Raw genomic sequence first — 14,995 nt, forward strand, 5'->3', positions numbered from 1 at the left:
CAATTTTCAAGTACGTAAAAGGTTATTACAAGGAGGAGGGAGAAAATCTGTTTTTCTTAACCTCTGAGAATAGGACAAGAAGCAATGGGCTTAAATTGGAGAAAGGGAGGTTTAGGTTGAATATTAGGAAAAAACTTCCGTAACTGTCAGGGTGGTTAAGCACTGGAATAAATTGCCTATGGGAGGCTTGTGAAGTCCTCCAGCATTGACATTTAAGAGCAGTTAGAAAGATACCTGTCAGGGTGGTGTCTAGATAATACTTAGCATGCCATGAGTGCGGGTCGGACTAGGAATGACTACTCAAGATCCCTTCCTAGTCCTATGATTTTGCATCTTGCTTCCTGATGTGAAGGAACTTAAATATGGATTCAAAAAGAAAGATCCTTTTATCTCTGGATTGTTTGGATTCTAACAAGGCAGAATAACAGAATGAGAGACAGAGATCCCTGGAGTTATTAGTAAAATTAGTTGAAACAATAGTAAAGAATAAAATTTGTCAGGACACAAGAAGAACATAAATTGTTGGTCAAAAGTCAGCATGGTTTCTGTTAAAGGGGAAATCATGTCTTACTTACTAATACTATTAGAGTTCCCTTGAAGGAGTCAAACAAATATGGACAAGGGGGATCCAGTGGACATAGTATACCTTAGATTCCAGAAATCCTTGACAAAGCGTTCTTACGTAAATTAAGTTGGTCCATGGAGATAGAGAAGAAAGTATCTTTTATGGATTGAGAACTGGTTAAAAAACAGGGAACAAAGGTAGGAATAACTGTCGTAAATTTTCAGAATGGAGAGGAGTAACCATGGTTGGTGTTCCCCAAGGGTCAGTCCAAGGACCAATCTTATTCAACTTATTCATAATGATCTGGAGAAAGGGGTAAAGAGTGAGTGGCAAGTTTGCAAGAATGGAACTAAACTGCTCGAGATAGTTAGACCAAAGCAGACTGTTTGAAGACTCAAAATGTTGGACAAAACCTAAGGATCGGGCACAAAATGGGCAAATGAAATTTAATGTGGATAACGTAAAGTAGTGCACATTGGGAAAAAATAACCCCAAACTATATATACAATATGATGTGGGGCTAATTTAAGCTTGAAACTAATTCAGGGAAAAGAGATCTTGGAGTCATCGTGGATAGTTCTCTCTGAAGGAGGTCCATGCAGGGTGCAGCGCAAGTAAAAAAACAAACAGAATGTTTAGGATCATTCAAAAGGATAAGAATAAGATGGAGAAATCTTATTGCCCTTAATTAAATCCATGGTACACACATCTTGAATACTGTATACAGCATTGGTCTCCTCATCTCAAAAAAGATATACTGCATTAGAAAAGATTCAGAGAAGGGCAACTAAAAATGCTAGGGGTTTGTGAACAGAATCCTATATGAGAGAGATATAAGAGCTGGACTTTTCAGCTTGGAAAAGAGGAGACTAAGGGGGGATATGACAGAGTAATGTAAAACATAAGCGTGGTTGTGGAGAAAGTGAATAAGGAAAAGTTATGTACTTGTTCCCCTAATATAAGAACTAAAGGCCACCAAATGAAATGAATGGACAACAGGTTTAAAACAAATAAAAGGAAGTTCTTCTTCACACAGCGCACAGTCAACCTGTGGAACTCCTTGCCTGAGGACATTGTGAAGGCTAGGACTATAACAGAGTGTAAAAGAGAACCGGATAAATTCATGGAGGTTAAGTCCATCAATGGCTATTAGCCAGGATGGGTAAGGAATTGTGTCCCTAGCCTCTGTTTGTCAGAGGGTGGAGATGGATGGCAGGAGAGAGATCACTTGATCATTGCCTGTTAAGTTCACTCCCTCTGGAGCACCTGGCATTGGTCACTGTTAGTAGACAGGCTACTGGGCTGGATGGACTTTTGGTCTGACCCAATATGGCTATTCTTATGTTATTCTGAGAGATTTTGGGGAAACTGGCAGATTACTACATCTCTGCTATCATTTGGAATTACAAACTGTGACTCATCTGTTATTCTATTTTACCTGCTTTAATCTCTCAGCTCTCATTTTCTTTTCTTGGCTAATAAACCTGTAATTAGTTTACTGTGGAATAGACTGCCAGCATTGTCTTTGGTGTAAAATCCAGGGTACCAATTGATCTGGGGTAAGTGACTAGCCTCTTGGGATTGGGAGAAACCTGATGTGGTGGGATTTTAGGTTTGTGACCTTTCATCACAAAATTCAGTTTGGGTGGCAAGATAGACAGGATAGTCTGAGGGGACTGTCTGTGACTCCATGGTAAGACTGGGATAGTGATTGCAGAGTTCACATTTGTTACTGGCTTGGTGAAGTCTAATTATGGAACACACACCAGTTTGGGGGTGTCTGACCTGTTTTCTAACAGTCTGCCCTGAGGTCGGCACTCACAGCTGTGAGCAATACCCATAGGCACCGACTCTGTGGGTGCTCAGGGGCTGGAGCACCAATGGGGAAAAAAATGGTGAGTGCTGAGCACCTCCAGCACTTTCCACCTGCCAGCAGGCCCGGTGGATCGGCTCCTCCTCCCCCCCATGCCTCCTGCCCACTGCGAACAGCTGTTTTGCGGCGTTCAGGAGCCTGGGAGGGAGCAGGGAGAAGTGAGGATGCATCATGCTTGGGGGAGGGGGCAGAACTGGGCAGGAAGAAATGGACAGGAGTGGGGCCTTGTGGGGAAGGGGTGGAGAGGGGGAAGGGCCTGGGGCAGAGCCGGTGGGTTGAGCACTCTCCAGCACTTTGAAAAGTTGGTGCCTGTGGCTACACTAGACAGCATGACACAGATCATGAATAAATCTGAATGTGAACAAGATCAGGAGACATGTCTTGGTGCCTCCAGTGGTTTCTGTTGTTGCCACCTGAATGTTTTCTGTGAGATGAGGGAAGAGGGATTGGCTATGGGGGAGGAGGGGAGAGTGTGTGTGTTTGTGTACGTGCACACGCATCTGTAATCCTGAGCTTCCTCTCTCTGCTTTCACCCATAGGGAAAATTCACTACAGCCAGTGATGTCTGGGCTTTTGGGGTGACACTATGGGAGACCTTCACTTTTTGCCGAGAGCAGCCATATTCCCAGCTGTCAGATGAACAGGTCATTGAGAATACCGGAGAATTCTTCAGGGATCAGGGGCGGCAGGTAGGAAATGTGGTGGGGAAATACATCCAAGGAAGGGACAGAAAATAATTCAGAGTAGGGTGGGGAGGAACTCATTCAACGTAACCAGCCCACAAAAAGCTTGGTTAAGGATAAGTTAAGCTTGAAAGTACAATTTCTATCAAAACCTTCAAAGGAAGAGCTCCATAAACTTTCAGTTTCCAATGTAAACAGAAATACAATGTTAGATAAGGTTGATCTCACTTTAAAGATGAAAAAGGAGAGTACTGAAATGCCCAGTGCAGGTTCCTGCAGAGCCCTCTCTGTGCCTAGGTTCTTGAGAATGTCCAGAAACATAGAGGTAGTGTGACCCTTTCAGCTAGGGTGACCAGATAGCAGGGGTGAAAAATTGGGATAGGGGGGTAATAGGGTCCTAAAGAAGATAAAGCCCCTAATACTGGGACAGTCCTGGTATAATCTGGATATCTGGTCACCCTACTTCCAGCACACACAGGGTTACGTTGTCAGTAACTTTCAAAATCAAGAGCACAATTTCCAAGACAACCTTGGCAGCTCCCCGCATTAGATCCCTTAGACTGAGCTACACCTGGCTCCTGACTTCTTGAAGCCATTGCAGTCTGCACTGCCAAGTGCTTTCCTTCTGGGAGCAGTTATACTTCATTGCTCCCCCAGGCACACTAGTTTTTCATAAATTCCAAGGCCAAAATGGACCATTCTGATCATCTAGTCTGATCTCCTGTGTAGCACAGGCCACAGAACTTCCCCAGAATAATTCCTGGAACAGATCTCTTAGAAAAAAACATCCCATCTTGATTTTAAAATGGTCAGTTATGGAGAATCCACCATAGCCTTGGTAAATTATTCCATTAGTTAATCATCCTCATTGTCAAAAATATATGCCCCTTATTTCCAGTCTACAGTAGCAAAGTATCACTTAGTCAGGTATATTGTACCCAAATTTCATATCCTGTATTCTGGCACACTGCTGATGTGCTCTGTCTGCATTCAGTGTGCTTCATTCCCACCCAACATGCACAGCAATGGCTTGGAGATGGAAACACCCATTGGCATGACATACATTGCTGAGTATTTTCGGCATGATTCACACCCATCAGAGTCAAAGTTTCAGCCTCTCTGCAATTTCAGGCAAACATCTTTTTGGTGAAATTTTGTTGCTAGAGTTGTTTGAAATTTCCTTTGGAAAATGCAGTTTCATTAAAATCAGAACTTTTCACAGGAATGTGTTGATTTTGATAAAATTTTCACTGGAAAAATCTCTAAGTGAATCATTTCAGCTTTCGCATTTAATTTCAGTAATGTCAAAATGTTTTGTTTCAACTTTACTGTTTTGACTTTTATATTATAAATATATATTATATATCTACTATTAAATATATGTAATTTTTTATATTGTTCTGATATTCAATAAGGTAAAATTATTTCATTTTAATAAAAACATTTTGATGTTTTGGAATTTCCATTTGGTGGGAAATTTAGACTTTCATTCCAATTTGGAAAGAAAACAAATACTGAAATGTTGAAATTTCCTGCAGAAAGGAAATTCTGTTTTCTGACCAGCTCTCTTTGTTGCTGCAGCTGCATACATCTTATGATAATTTCAGGCATCTGGGTTAAGGTTTGGTGAAGTCAGCGTGTGTGTGTGGTGGGGGGGGTTGTGTTGTTTGTGTATCCAAATCAGGATTATAATGGAATGGGAGGTTCTGACTTTATTCCCGAGTCCCCATTGCAGCTCCATTTGCAAAGTTGCTTTCATTGTATTTTTTTTAAATTCCAGTGCAAACTTTTTCATTCAGTGTAATCTTCCCCTGCAGCACTGGGAGCCCAAACCCAACCTGAGCTAGAGAGTCAGCCAAAGAGTAAATAGGCTGGGAGCAAAAAGCTTCATCACCATTGTACCCTAACTGCTTTTGGTGGCTCATGCTTTCTGTGTTGAGGCATTTTGGTGGATTGGGTCTGAACCCTCTGCACTGCACAGGATTGAGCCTTAGCACAATCTTGACTGCTCCCAGTGTGCAGAGGACAGTAGTAATTATCTGAGTAATGGGATACAATCAAATCTCTTGCATTCAGTGTCCCATTTCTCTAGCCCGATACATTATGCATTTCACAATAAGTCTGGGACCTTTGGCTTTCTTTTACTACAATGGGCAATGACCCCTCCATAAGGAGAAATCAAGGTCCCTGGCGTGAGTTTGCTCTACTTCCAGGCTGTCTAAGTATGCCATTAACTCTCTGCTTTTGTAATGTCTGTCTTGTTTTGAAGACATACCTTCCCCAACCTGCTCTCTGCCCTGATCCTGTCTACAAGCTAATGCTCAGCTGCTGGAGACGAGACACAAAAGATCGCCCCTCCTTCCAGGAAATTCACCACCTCCTGCAACCATCAGCCACCGAAGAGTGACACTTCGCTTCCCTTACACGTCCTGCTCCTCATCCCACCCCAGAAGACCCACCTGTAAAAACTGAAGCCACTTCACCTGGACTCACAACAAAACCTGGGCAGTGGGGCTTCTTCTACTGCACATTAAAAAACCACCATAAGCGGAGAAAAAAATGAGAAGGAACTAAGCCTAGATCAGACCAAATCCATAATTCATATGACAAGCTAACTCTGGAATGACAAAGGATGAACAAGGGTTATTGACAGATGTGGCATGTTCCTGTTTATCAGTGGATTCAGTCAAAGAGGATTATGTTTTCCCGTTTTGGAAGGGGAAAAGTAAGGCCCATGTTCTCCATGAGGTTCCTCGTGTGCTGGAAATGCATCCGTGGATGGGAGCACACACCAGGAAAGTGCGTGGTAAAGGGAGGGTATTTGGGGAATGTGCCAAGTGGAGGGAATGCAGGTGAGGAACACGGTGATGCAGGAGTTGCCACTAAAGCAGATTGGGCTGTGCAATTACAAAGTGAAAACTGAACCTGTCTGGACACTTTTAGGCTTCAGACAGGCTAAACGGATTTAGCATTTGCCTGGTTAGGATTCCTCCCATCCTTGTTTTGTTACAGCCCGTTAGACAGGGGAAAGCCCAAACACATTGTGTAGTAGAATGTGCCAGCTGCTGGGCTTGAACATGCATTCTGCTTGGTAGGTGAACATTCCCACTGCAGTGGGGGCATTTTGCTTTCTGAGGAGCATATGGTTTACTGCATCTGCTGCAGGACGAATGAGGAATGACAAGCCACCCATCTAGAGGACAGCCGAGGTGCCCTCTTCTGACTCAGGCACGGCCTCTTGAGAGGACTTTATGTCCCTGAGAAATGCATTCTGCATCTGCTGTTCATGCTATCAGGGTAGGGAAATCATACAGCTACCAGATTAGTGAGGTAGGTGCCAGCTCTGCATTTCCTGAGAATCAGGGTTAGAGAGATGTTTTAGAACAAACATTTCATTTCAAAGGTTAAATGGCCATAATCGCTCAGTTCCCTCCCCATGTATAACCCCCCGCCCCTGAGCTTTAATAAGGAAAGGAACAGGATGTTGCACTGCTCTGGATATCCGCCAGCACCAAGGGCTGCCACTAGCACCCACCCCTGGCTGCAGTAACCTTGAGTACCATGATAACATTGTTTGTTGTGAATACAATGCCTGGAGTTACCACTAACGATAGCTCCTCTCCTATCCACCCTATCTTGACACAGAGGCTCCCTTGGCATGTCATGTTCTTTTCTAGGACTTTGTCTGATTTTAGCTGTGGTCTGGAAGGATTTCCAACTGAAAGTACTTGGGACCAATCTAGCTGTGGTTGGAGCTTCTATGAGAATGAATGTGCTCCCCGGCATTCCCCAGATTTGGTTGCTACATGAATGATTTGGGCAGTGTCCCTACTGACGCTGTTTACTCTGTCAGTTTCCAGTCAGTGTACACAAAGGGACTTGCTGATGCAATGGGTGTGAAAGTGAGACCCTTAGAGTATGGAATACACCTCTGTTTCCTACAAGGATGCCTCTTATTTGCATACACACCAGTCCTTGAAATTCAACAGAGAACACAGTTGGTCTGATACGCTCATACTGAGATGCCCAAACCTCTAGCACTGTTTCCAGTATACTATAACCTAGCATGGCTAGGGCATGCGTATATGAGCGCTTTGCCTATGCTAAGTGAGCAAACCATTGCAGGGACTTGGCCTGTGCGAAATAGTTGGCTGCCTCACTCGTCCTGACAGCAGCTGGTATGTCAACACAGCAGCTCTATTTGCATCAGAACCATCTTGGCTATCAGCACCCAGAAAGACTTGCAACTGCAGTTGTACCAATTGCCAGGGTATCTAGAATGACTCACGAATATGGGTGCCAGTCTCAGGGCAGTCTGTTAAGAAACAAGGCACGAACCCCAAACTTCTTGTATGTTCTGTACTTAGATTTCATCAACCAAGTAACAAATGTGAACTCCTCAACCACTGTAACAGCCTTAAGAGCCATAGACAGTCCCCTCGGGCGCTCAGGGCTGTCTTGTCACCCAGGCAAGCTTGCCTCTGTGACAGATGGTCCCTTACACCAAAAATCACAGCAATATTCAGGTTATTCCCAGTCCCAAAGTACCAGTCACTTACCCCAGGTCAAGTGCACCCTAGATTTCTCACTAAAGATAATGTTTGTAGCCAATCCTGTAATAAACTATCTAAAGGTTTATTAAAAGAAATAAGAGTTATTTACAAGGTTAAAGCAGGTGCAAAAGATAACGATAGCTGCTATAGCGTGCAAGCTTTATATGTTCTTTAGGGCTAACCCAGCTGCGGATCTTTGCTTATGTTTAGGAATCTTTGCTCCTCAGAGTCCAAACAGCATTTTTATTCCCTTTGCCTCTGAGTTCAAACTGATTGTGTACGTCACCTCTTCATGGGTGTGGGGGGACCAATCACAAGTCCACTGATGTACCGCAGTGGCTTGTCTTGTGTCTGTAGATCTTTTGTTGGGCAGAAGATGACACCTCTTGTGGTACACTAGTATTTCACATTTTTGTAATGCTTCTCTCCTGTTGGTGGTGGGGTATCCCAGTTTCATAGCAAACACTTTCATAGTTACAGAACAAATACTTAAATATTACATGGGATACAGATATTATAAATGAGATAATACATGCAGCATCCTACAAGCATTTCATAAAGTATAAACTAAACACATTCTTATAACTCTAGTATCTGTTTTAACCACTCTAACATACAGGTGAGCCAGACTGGTTTCCAGCACTGTATTTGTCAGTGTTCAGTAAGGCCTGGGCCCTTGTCATGAGCTGGCACCTGGTCTGCCAGTGTTACACTCCTACTTTCTAGGATTCCTCTGGGGGATAATAGTGTTGCTGGGAGTGTGGGTAATTTCCCTGAGTGAAATTGTGCATTATGGGGTGGAGATGGGAGGATGGGCTGAACCTGGGCACATTCAGTGCTTGGGCGTTCCAAACTACACAGGGAATCAAATATTGCAGACTGCACTGGTGCAGCCAACGCTAAGCTAACAGCTTCATGCCGGACACTGAAAATAGTTAGTAGAATTTCCATTTGGGATGGCTGTTGTTTGCAGGGCTGCCCAGAGGATTCAGGGGGCCTGGCCCCTGCCGTCGAATTGCCGCTGAAGACCCAGCACTTCAGGGGTGGGTCTCAGGGCAGAAGCACCCCCTGCCACAGATCTTCAGGGCACTTCGGCGGCAGGTCCTGGAGCAGAAGGACCCCCTGCTGCCAAATTGCCACTGAAGACCCGGAGCGGAAGAAGCTCCGGGGGCCCGGGTCCTGCGAGAGTTTTCTGGGGCCCCAAAAAACTCTCATGGGGGCCCCTGCAGGGCCCGGGGCCTGGGGAAAATTGCCCCATTTGCCCCCCTCTCTGGTTGTTTGCGGTCCTAAGCTGATGCAAGCTTAATGCATTCCAAGCAACAGTTAGTGGTGACATATTCTCAGCTAGTGTAGACTGGCCTTTGTACGTGATGATGTGAGGAGAAAGGTTCTGAGCCTATACATAAAGAGCAATCAGCACTATATTCTGTTTATTTTCCCCCATGCAAATAGCAAGTACCATCAAAGAAATGATAGGAAAATAATTAAAATTGCATCAAGAGCAGAATTTGTCATTTCTGTATTCCCTGAAATTCCAAAAAAACAGAAAAGTTCCTTGGCATTTTTCTTTCCTATTAAAATGAAATCTATCATTCAGCCTTAGCTGCAGTCCCAGGCCCCATGGCCATAAAATCAGCCTCTGTGCAGGAAGCCCTTCCAGTCTTGGGCAGGTTAAGGCAAATGGCAAAGCTTTAGTCATGCTAAAAGCTGTTTAAGCGCTCCCTGAAATGGTTTTCTTTAAATAAATTAAAGGACCTTTCTGGGATCTCTGATCAGCATGGGAATGAGACTAGGCTCAGGAATGACAAAGAGTAAGACTTAAGGGATTTCTTTCAAAGGCTAATTTGACTGGTCCTGAATTCTGGCAGGCTTTCCGTGCAAGGGTTGGTCACCCTAAACTACTAACATAGAGTATTTTCTTGCATTGCTTAGGTATTTGCAGTTTTTCATCAAAAACCTCCCTCATTTTGGTGACAGACACGTCTCAGTGTCCTAGCCCCCTTCTATACTGTAGGAACTGTCATTTAAAAATCATGCTTAAGCACAGTTTAAATGTGATTGTAGCCAAATGGGATTCTAACATGATTTGATTGGCCAGGTAACATAGGCAGGGCCCTTCCTAGGTTAGGGAATGGAGGTGTTACCCTGAAAATTGGATTTGGGCACCCCTAGAATAACCTGCTTATCACCCTTACTCTATGCCTCCCAAGGTATGGGTTTCCTGAGCCGTTAAGGAAAACACTAAAGGACATGGATATAACCTTCCGATAAAATGATTGACACAGGCAATATTATTTTTCCAAAACGAAGTATCTTTTATTAACCTAACTAATAATCCCTGCTACTTGGTATTCTAAGAATAAAAATCCCTTATTGCAAGTTAAAGGGAATCTAAACTGCAGTAGTAAACAGTCTAAATGACGCACTCTGCCACAGATGGCCAGTCTGTGGCAGATCGTTGACAGCAGTTCTTAATTTACACTTTACATTTTACATAGGTAAATTACAATTAAAACACATACACAGATCTTAAGCATACACATACTAATACTAAACTACACTTATGCTCTACTATAATTAAAACTAACAGGCCTACACTAGTGATTTCACTGGATTGTCTGCTGCTGCTAGGTCAGTTCTGGTTACCTGCCAGTTTAGAATGTTCCTTTGAAATTTTTGCTCTCCTCTCTATCTAGCAGTCCTTCCAGCAGCTCTTCTTGCTGGCTCCTGCCTGCTGATCATCTCCCTTTTACACTGTTCTATCCAAACTTTCTTTTCTACTGTCTATTTTTAACTCTACTGAGCATGCTCACCATCAAACATTCCCTCATACCTAGCTACCAGGAGAAGCAGCCCCAAGCTAGCCCAGGCTAGTGCTGCTTGACTCTTCCTTACCCTTATATTGCACATGCTTACTTGCATTATTGCGACCTTAGAGCCACAAACACTTCATCCAACCTTACTGCCCAGGTTCTAGATCTAGCCTTCTTCATGGCTAGACTTCATTTTATGCTCGTCTGGTCATGTGACTTACAGTATCCAATGGCAGCTTACAGTTGGTGAAGGGACTCCTGCTTATTCCAGAGGGAAGCCAGAGACACCGAATGTGGAGCTGGAATACAAAATGGAATCTTGGGGAATTTTTTGGTATCAGAGAATACAGGAAGATTCCCCCCATCCCCACTGGCACACCAATCTGTGTTAGAACCCCACTTACATCATTTAAATGGTGCTTAGGCCTGAATTGTAAACTCCGCTTTACACTAGTGTCACTGGGCCTCAGCTCTAAGTAACGCAGGGCCTAGGAAAGATTTGCAAATACTGCTTTTAAGTGTGACTGCTCTCCCGTCACTGAGCCAATTACTCCAGCAGCAAATGAAACCCAGTCATCTAGTGAGATGCTCTCACAGCAGGGACAAAAGGTCATGAGATCTCTTCCTGCATATGACTCCTGGGAATGGAGTGAAGGGAATCGAAGTAAAGGACAGCATCTGAGCCATGTGCACGGAGGATAAGGACCTGTGGGGGTGAATGTACTAAGTGCTGGCACCAGTCAGCCATGGAGAATCATTCCATGAAGGGGTTGGGGAGGCCAACAGCAGGAGTTGAAGGCAACAGGCATGTGCAAAAAGGTCCTATAGTGAGAGTGGCTGGACAGATTAGAAGGAAGGAAAGGGAAAGAGGAGAGATGGCCATGATGGAGGGAGGATGGTGCAGAAAAGATGGTGGAGGATCAGTGGCAGGAAGAAAGCAGGGCAGATAGAGGAAGAATGGTCCAATGTTTAGGGCACTAGCCTGGGACTCAGGAGACTAGAATACAACAGGATCCATCTAGTCCAGGGTCCTGTCTCCAGGCAGGGCCAGTACCAGCTGCTTCAGAAGAAGGTGCAAGGAACATGGAGTGGGATATGCTGCCTTTACCAAGGTGGTCTGGCCCCCGGTACAGCAAATTTATGGTTTGGCACAACCGTTTTCAAGAACCAAGAGATTGTGGGATTGGCAGTTGGGGAGAGGGGGAGGGTTACAGGGACATGATGGGAGGGATAGCTCAGTGATTTGAGCATTGGCCTGCTAAACCCAGGGTTGTGAGCTCAATCCTTGAGGGGACCACCATGGGATCTGGGGCAAAAATCAGTTCTTGGTCCTGCTAGTGAAGGCAGGAGGCTGGACTTAATGACCTTTTGAGGTCCCTTCCAGTTCCAGGAGATTGGTATATCTCCAATTATTATTATAATTGTTTGGAGTAGATGCTCATAGTGGTCCCTTCTGGTCTTACTATCTCTGAGATCAAACTTGTGTGGGGCTTTCCACAGAGAGAAAGAAATAAAGAGATGTGGAGAACACAGAAATGACTGGTGGGTCTCTGGGATGGAGTGGAGGCTGTGGCTGAAGGTTGCTGGAGAGAGAGGAACCCCAGGACAAGGGAGTTCATTTACTTGGAAGTTTGTTCAGAGAGCTTTTCAGAGGGTGAAGAAAGTGATGCTGAACATTGGCACAGAGCTTGAAGGAACCCTAAGGTGATCATCGCTTCCTATCAGGCTGTTGTGGAGTGCTTTGTGGGTCAGGGTGGGAGAAAGTCTTCCCTTACTTCTCTGTGTCAAGGGTAGGAGATATCTGAGACCTGAGGGAAGGCTTTGGCCCCAAGCAGTGCAGTTGGCTTACTGGAGCTCTTGGTGCTTGGACTTTCACTGAACTTGTTTGCTCTAGAAGGGCTGGTGTTTTCCTAACTTAGAGGCAGAGCTAAGTTAAACTATTCAACCAGATGAGAGAGAAGTCAAGACAGAGTTTCAAGGGGAAACTGAGGCAACTGCTGTATCACCAGGTGTGATTAAAGGAAGGTGGTATTGGTGCCTACAGGGGAAGTTTCTTCCTAGTGCTCCCAGTTAGTGGTTGGCTTATATTCTGAAACAGGAGGGGTTTTGCCCTTTATCAATTTTAAACCTATATAATGTAATTTTAGATGTTCTCAAGATTTATGTAAATATCCAGCCCTTTTATATTCCTTGTAAGCTTTTGGTCTCTTATGGCAATGAGGTTTGCAGTTTAAATGGGGAACTAGAAATGCCTGGTCTACCGTCTTTATACCATTCATTGTTTTGTATGCCTTGATCATGCCACCTCATATCTGTGTCCATGCTACATCTTTTCATTTTAGTGGATGGTTTCTTAGCTCCCTCAGTATTTCTGCTAAATAGTGTGGCAGAGTTGAGCCTAGATTTTCAGGCAGGAGTGCTCTGGGTTGTGCCTAGGGACCAGCTCAGCATTCACTGACTCCAGCCATTCCAGCCATCTTTGCACTGAGCTCCTGAGCTGCACTGTGAACCCATTAGGCCCAGCCCAGGATCTCTGCATCTGTCTGTGAGTTCTTTGAAGGAGGGACCTTGTCCCATATTTGATTTGCACATTTAGTGCTATAAAAATAATCCTGAGAAATGCATCCCCCTCCCCCCATTGATGCTGATTTTCTACAGCACCGTCCCCTGGTGCTGGATCTAGAGTTAGAGCAGTTCTGGACATGGACTGGGGAAATCTGCAGTGAAACCAGTGGAGACTCCTTTAATCTTCCACTCCCTCCTGTAAAACAAGCCAGTCGCACTGGTTTAACAACATACGGTTAAATGGCTACAAGTCTGTGTGTAGATGAGGTCTTGGGAGTGCTTGAATTTACCACCAAGTGGCAATAAGGCCCCACAAAGGAGTTTGCTGACGAGGATGCTCCAGCTGCCTCCAGGGCACCCTTCTACCTCTATTTGAGTCCATATGGCTGAAATCTGGTTTGCTCAAATGCCTCTGTGCACAGGGGGTGTAAGCTGTTCCAGCCTGGTTTGGTAGGATTCTACATCCCCTTAGCACTCACTTGGCAGACATGGCATGACCACACAGGACAGTGATTGTCCCCAGGGCAGCAGGCCCAGCTCAGATGAACTTGAAGGCAACGACAGTAGACTTAACCTAGTTTGTGTGACTTTTGTTTCTTCACACAAATGTGCACCGAAATAGCCTGTCAGTTTCAGTTCACACCTTTCTGATCAACTTCAGCAATTTCTAACACAATACTTTTCTTTTGAAATACGAATGTTCACACAGTGACCTGCCACGAAATAACAGAATATGTAAATTAAAAGCCATTGAACTATTTTGGTGCAAATTTGTGCCAAGATTAGTCTTGGCTGGGATAGAGAAGAGGGAGCCAATGGAGGATGCAGAGAAGGAATTGACAGCAGATTGGTGGGGCACTAGGTGTGGGATGAATTGGAGTGGGGTCAGAGGAGGAGGTTGTAATAGGCAGCAGGTTTAAAAAAAACAAAAGGAAGTATTTTTTCAGACAACACAGTCAACATGTGGAACTCCTTGCCAAAGGATGTTGTGAAGGTCAAGACTATAACAGGGTTCAGAAAAGAACTAGATAAGTTCACGAAGGATGAATGGCTCTTCAATCAATCAATCATCAATGGTGTCAAGACGGATTCCCCACTTTGGCATTTCAAGTGCAGGAGGTGGGGGCCTGCAAGTATTCTAAAAATTAATACTGGCCACTTCAGGCTGGTATTAAACTCCCAAGGTTACAGCTTCTCTCTGACCTTGGATGGGTAGATGCTGCCACCACCCAAATGCAAAAAAAAAACCCTTTGAGAATCCAGAAAGGTGCACTTGGGAATTCCTTCCTGTGCGGTACTCTCAAGACCTCAAGGCCTTACACTCCCCCTAAGGGGAAGAGCAGAGGGAAAAAAAACAAAGGAAATCAGGTGTTGCCACCAGCTAATGAAACAACATATGCACAAACCTCTTGGGGACACAAAAATTCAATTCTGTTCTTAAAAAAGGTAAATTTTATTAAAAACAAAAAGAAAGAAAACATACCTGGAACTTAGGCTTTTTTCTAGATCAAAAATAAAAAATTACAAAAATTAAGCATCAAGATAGCTTTCTTGAGGTTCCACTTAAAGGTTATAAGTGAAATAAAAGCACTTGGGGTTAGCGCAGAGGAAGCCACAAGCTAATAAGAAATAAAAGAAGTAACCCTAATCGCGTCTTTCTAGACCTTCCCTGACTTACTTACGTATCTGGGGTTTTAGATAAGCAATCTCTAGGTATGATCTGATGGTTTTTCATACCTGGCTTAAAGCCTCCTGCATAGTTCAGCCCTGTTCCTGTTCTGTGTCTCTGTCCGGAGGACGGACGGACAGACAGACAAAGGGAATTTTTTCCCCCAATTTTAAAAAGTTCTAGCCTTTTCATTGGCTCTTTTGGTCAGGTACCCACCCCCTTCTTTTTACCTATGGGCTTTTTTAACCCTTTACAGGTAAAGCAAGTAGAGAAC

General features: G+C 44.2%; 1 protein-coding gene across 2 annotated transcripts in view; it reads left to right on the forward strand.

Moving 5' to 3' along the window:
* The window catches only part of DDR2 (discoidin domain receptor tyrosine kinase 2), a 156,788-nt gene extending 148,918 nt beyond the window's left edge, over positions 1-7,870 (forward strand). For both annotated transcript variants that reach the window (XM_075067996.1, XM_032790948.2), the window contains 2 exons: positions 2,978-3,127; positions 5,391-7,870. In XM_075067996.1, coding sequence (XP_074924097.1) covers positions 2,978-3,127; positions 5,391-5,528 — 288 coding nt within the window. In that variant the 3' untranslated portion in view covers positions 5,529-7,870. The remainder of the gene's footprint in view (positions 1-2,977; positions 3,128-5,390) is intronic.
* The last annotated feature ends 7,125 nt before the right edge of the window (positions 7,871-14,995 follow it).

Source organism: Chelonoidis abingdonii, chromosome 7, assembly GCF_003597395.2.
Source record: "Chelonoidis abingdonii isolate Lonesome George chromosome 7, CheloAbing_2.0, whole genome shotgun sequence".
In the NCBI taxonomy this organism is placed as follows: Eukaryota; Metazoa; Chordata; order Testudines; family Testudinidae; genus Chelonoidis; species Chelonoidis abingdonii.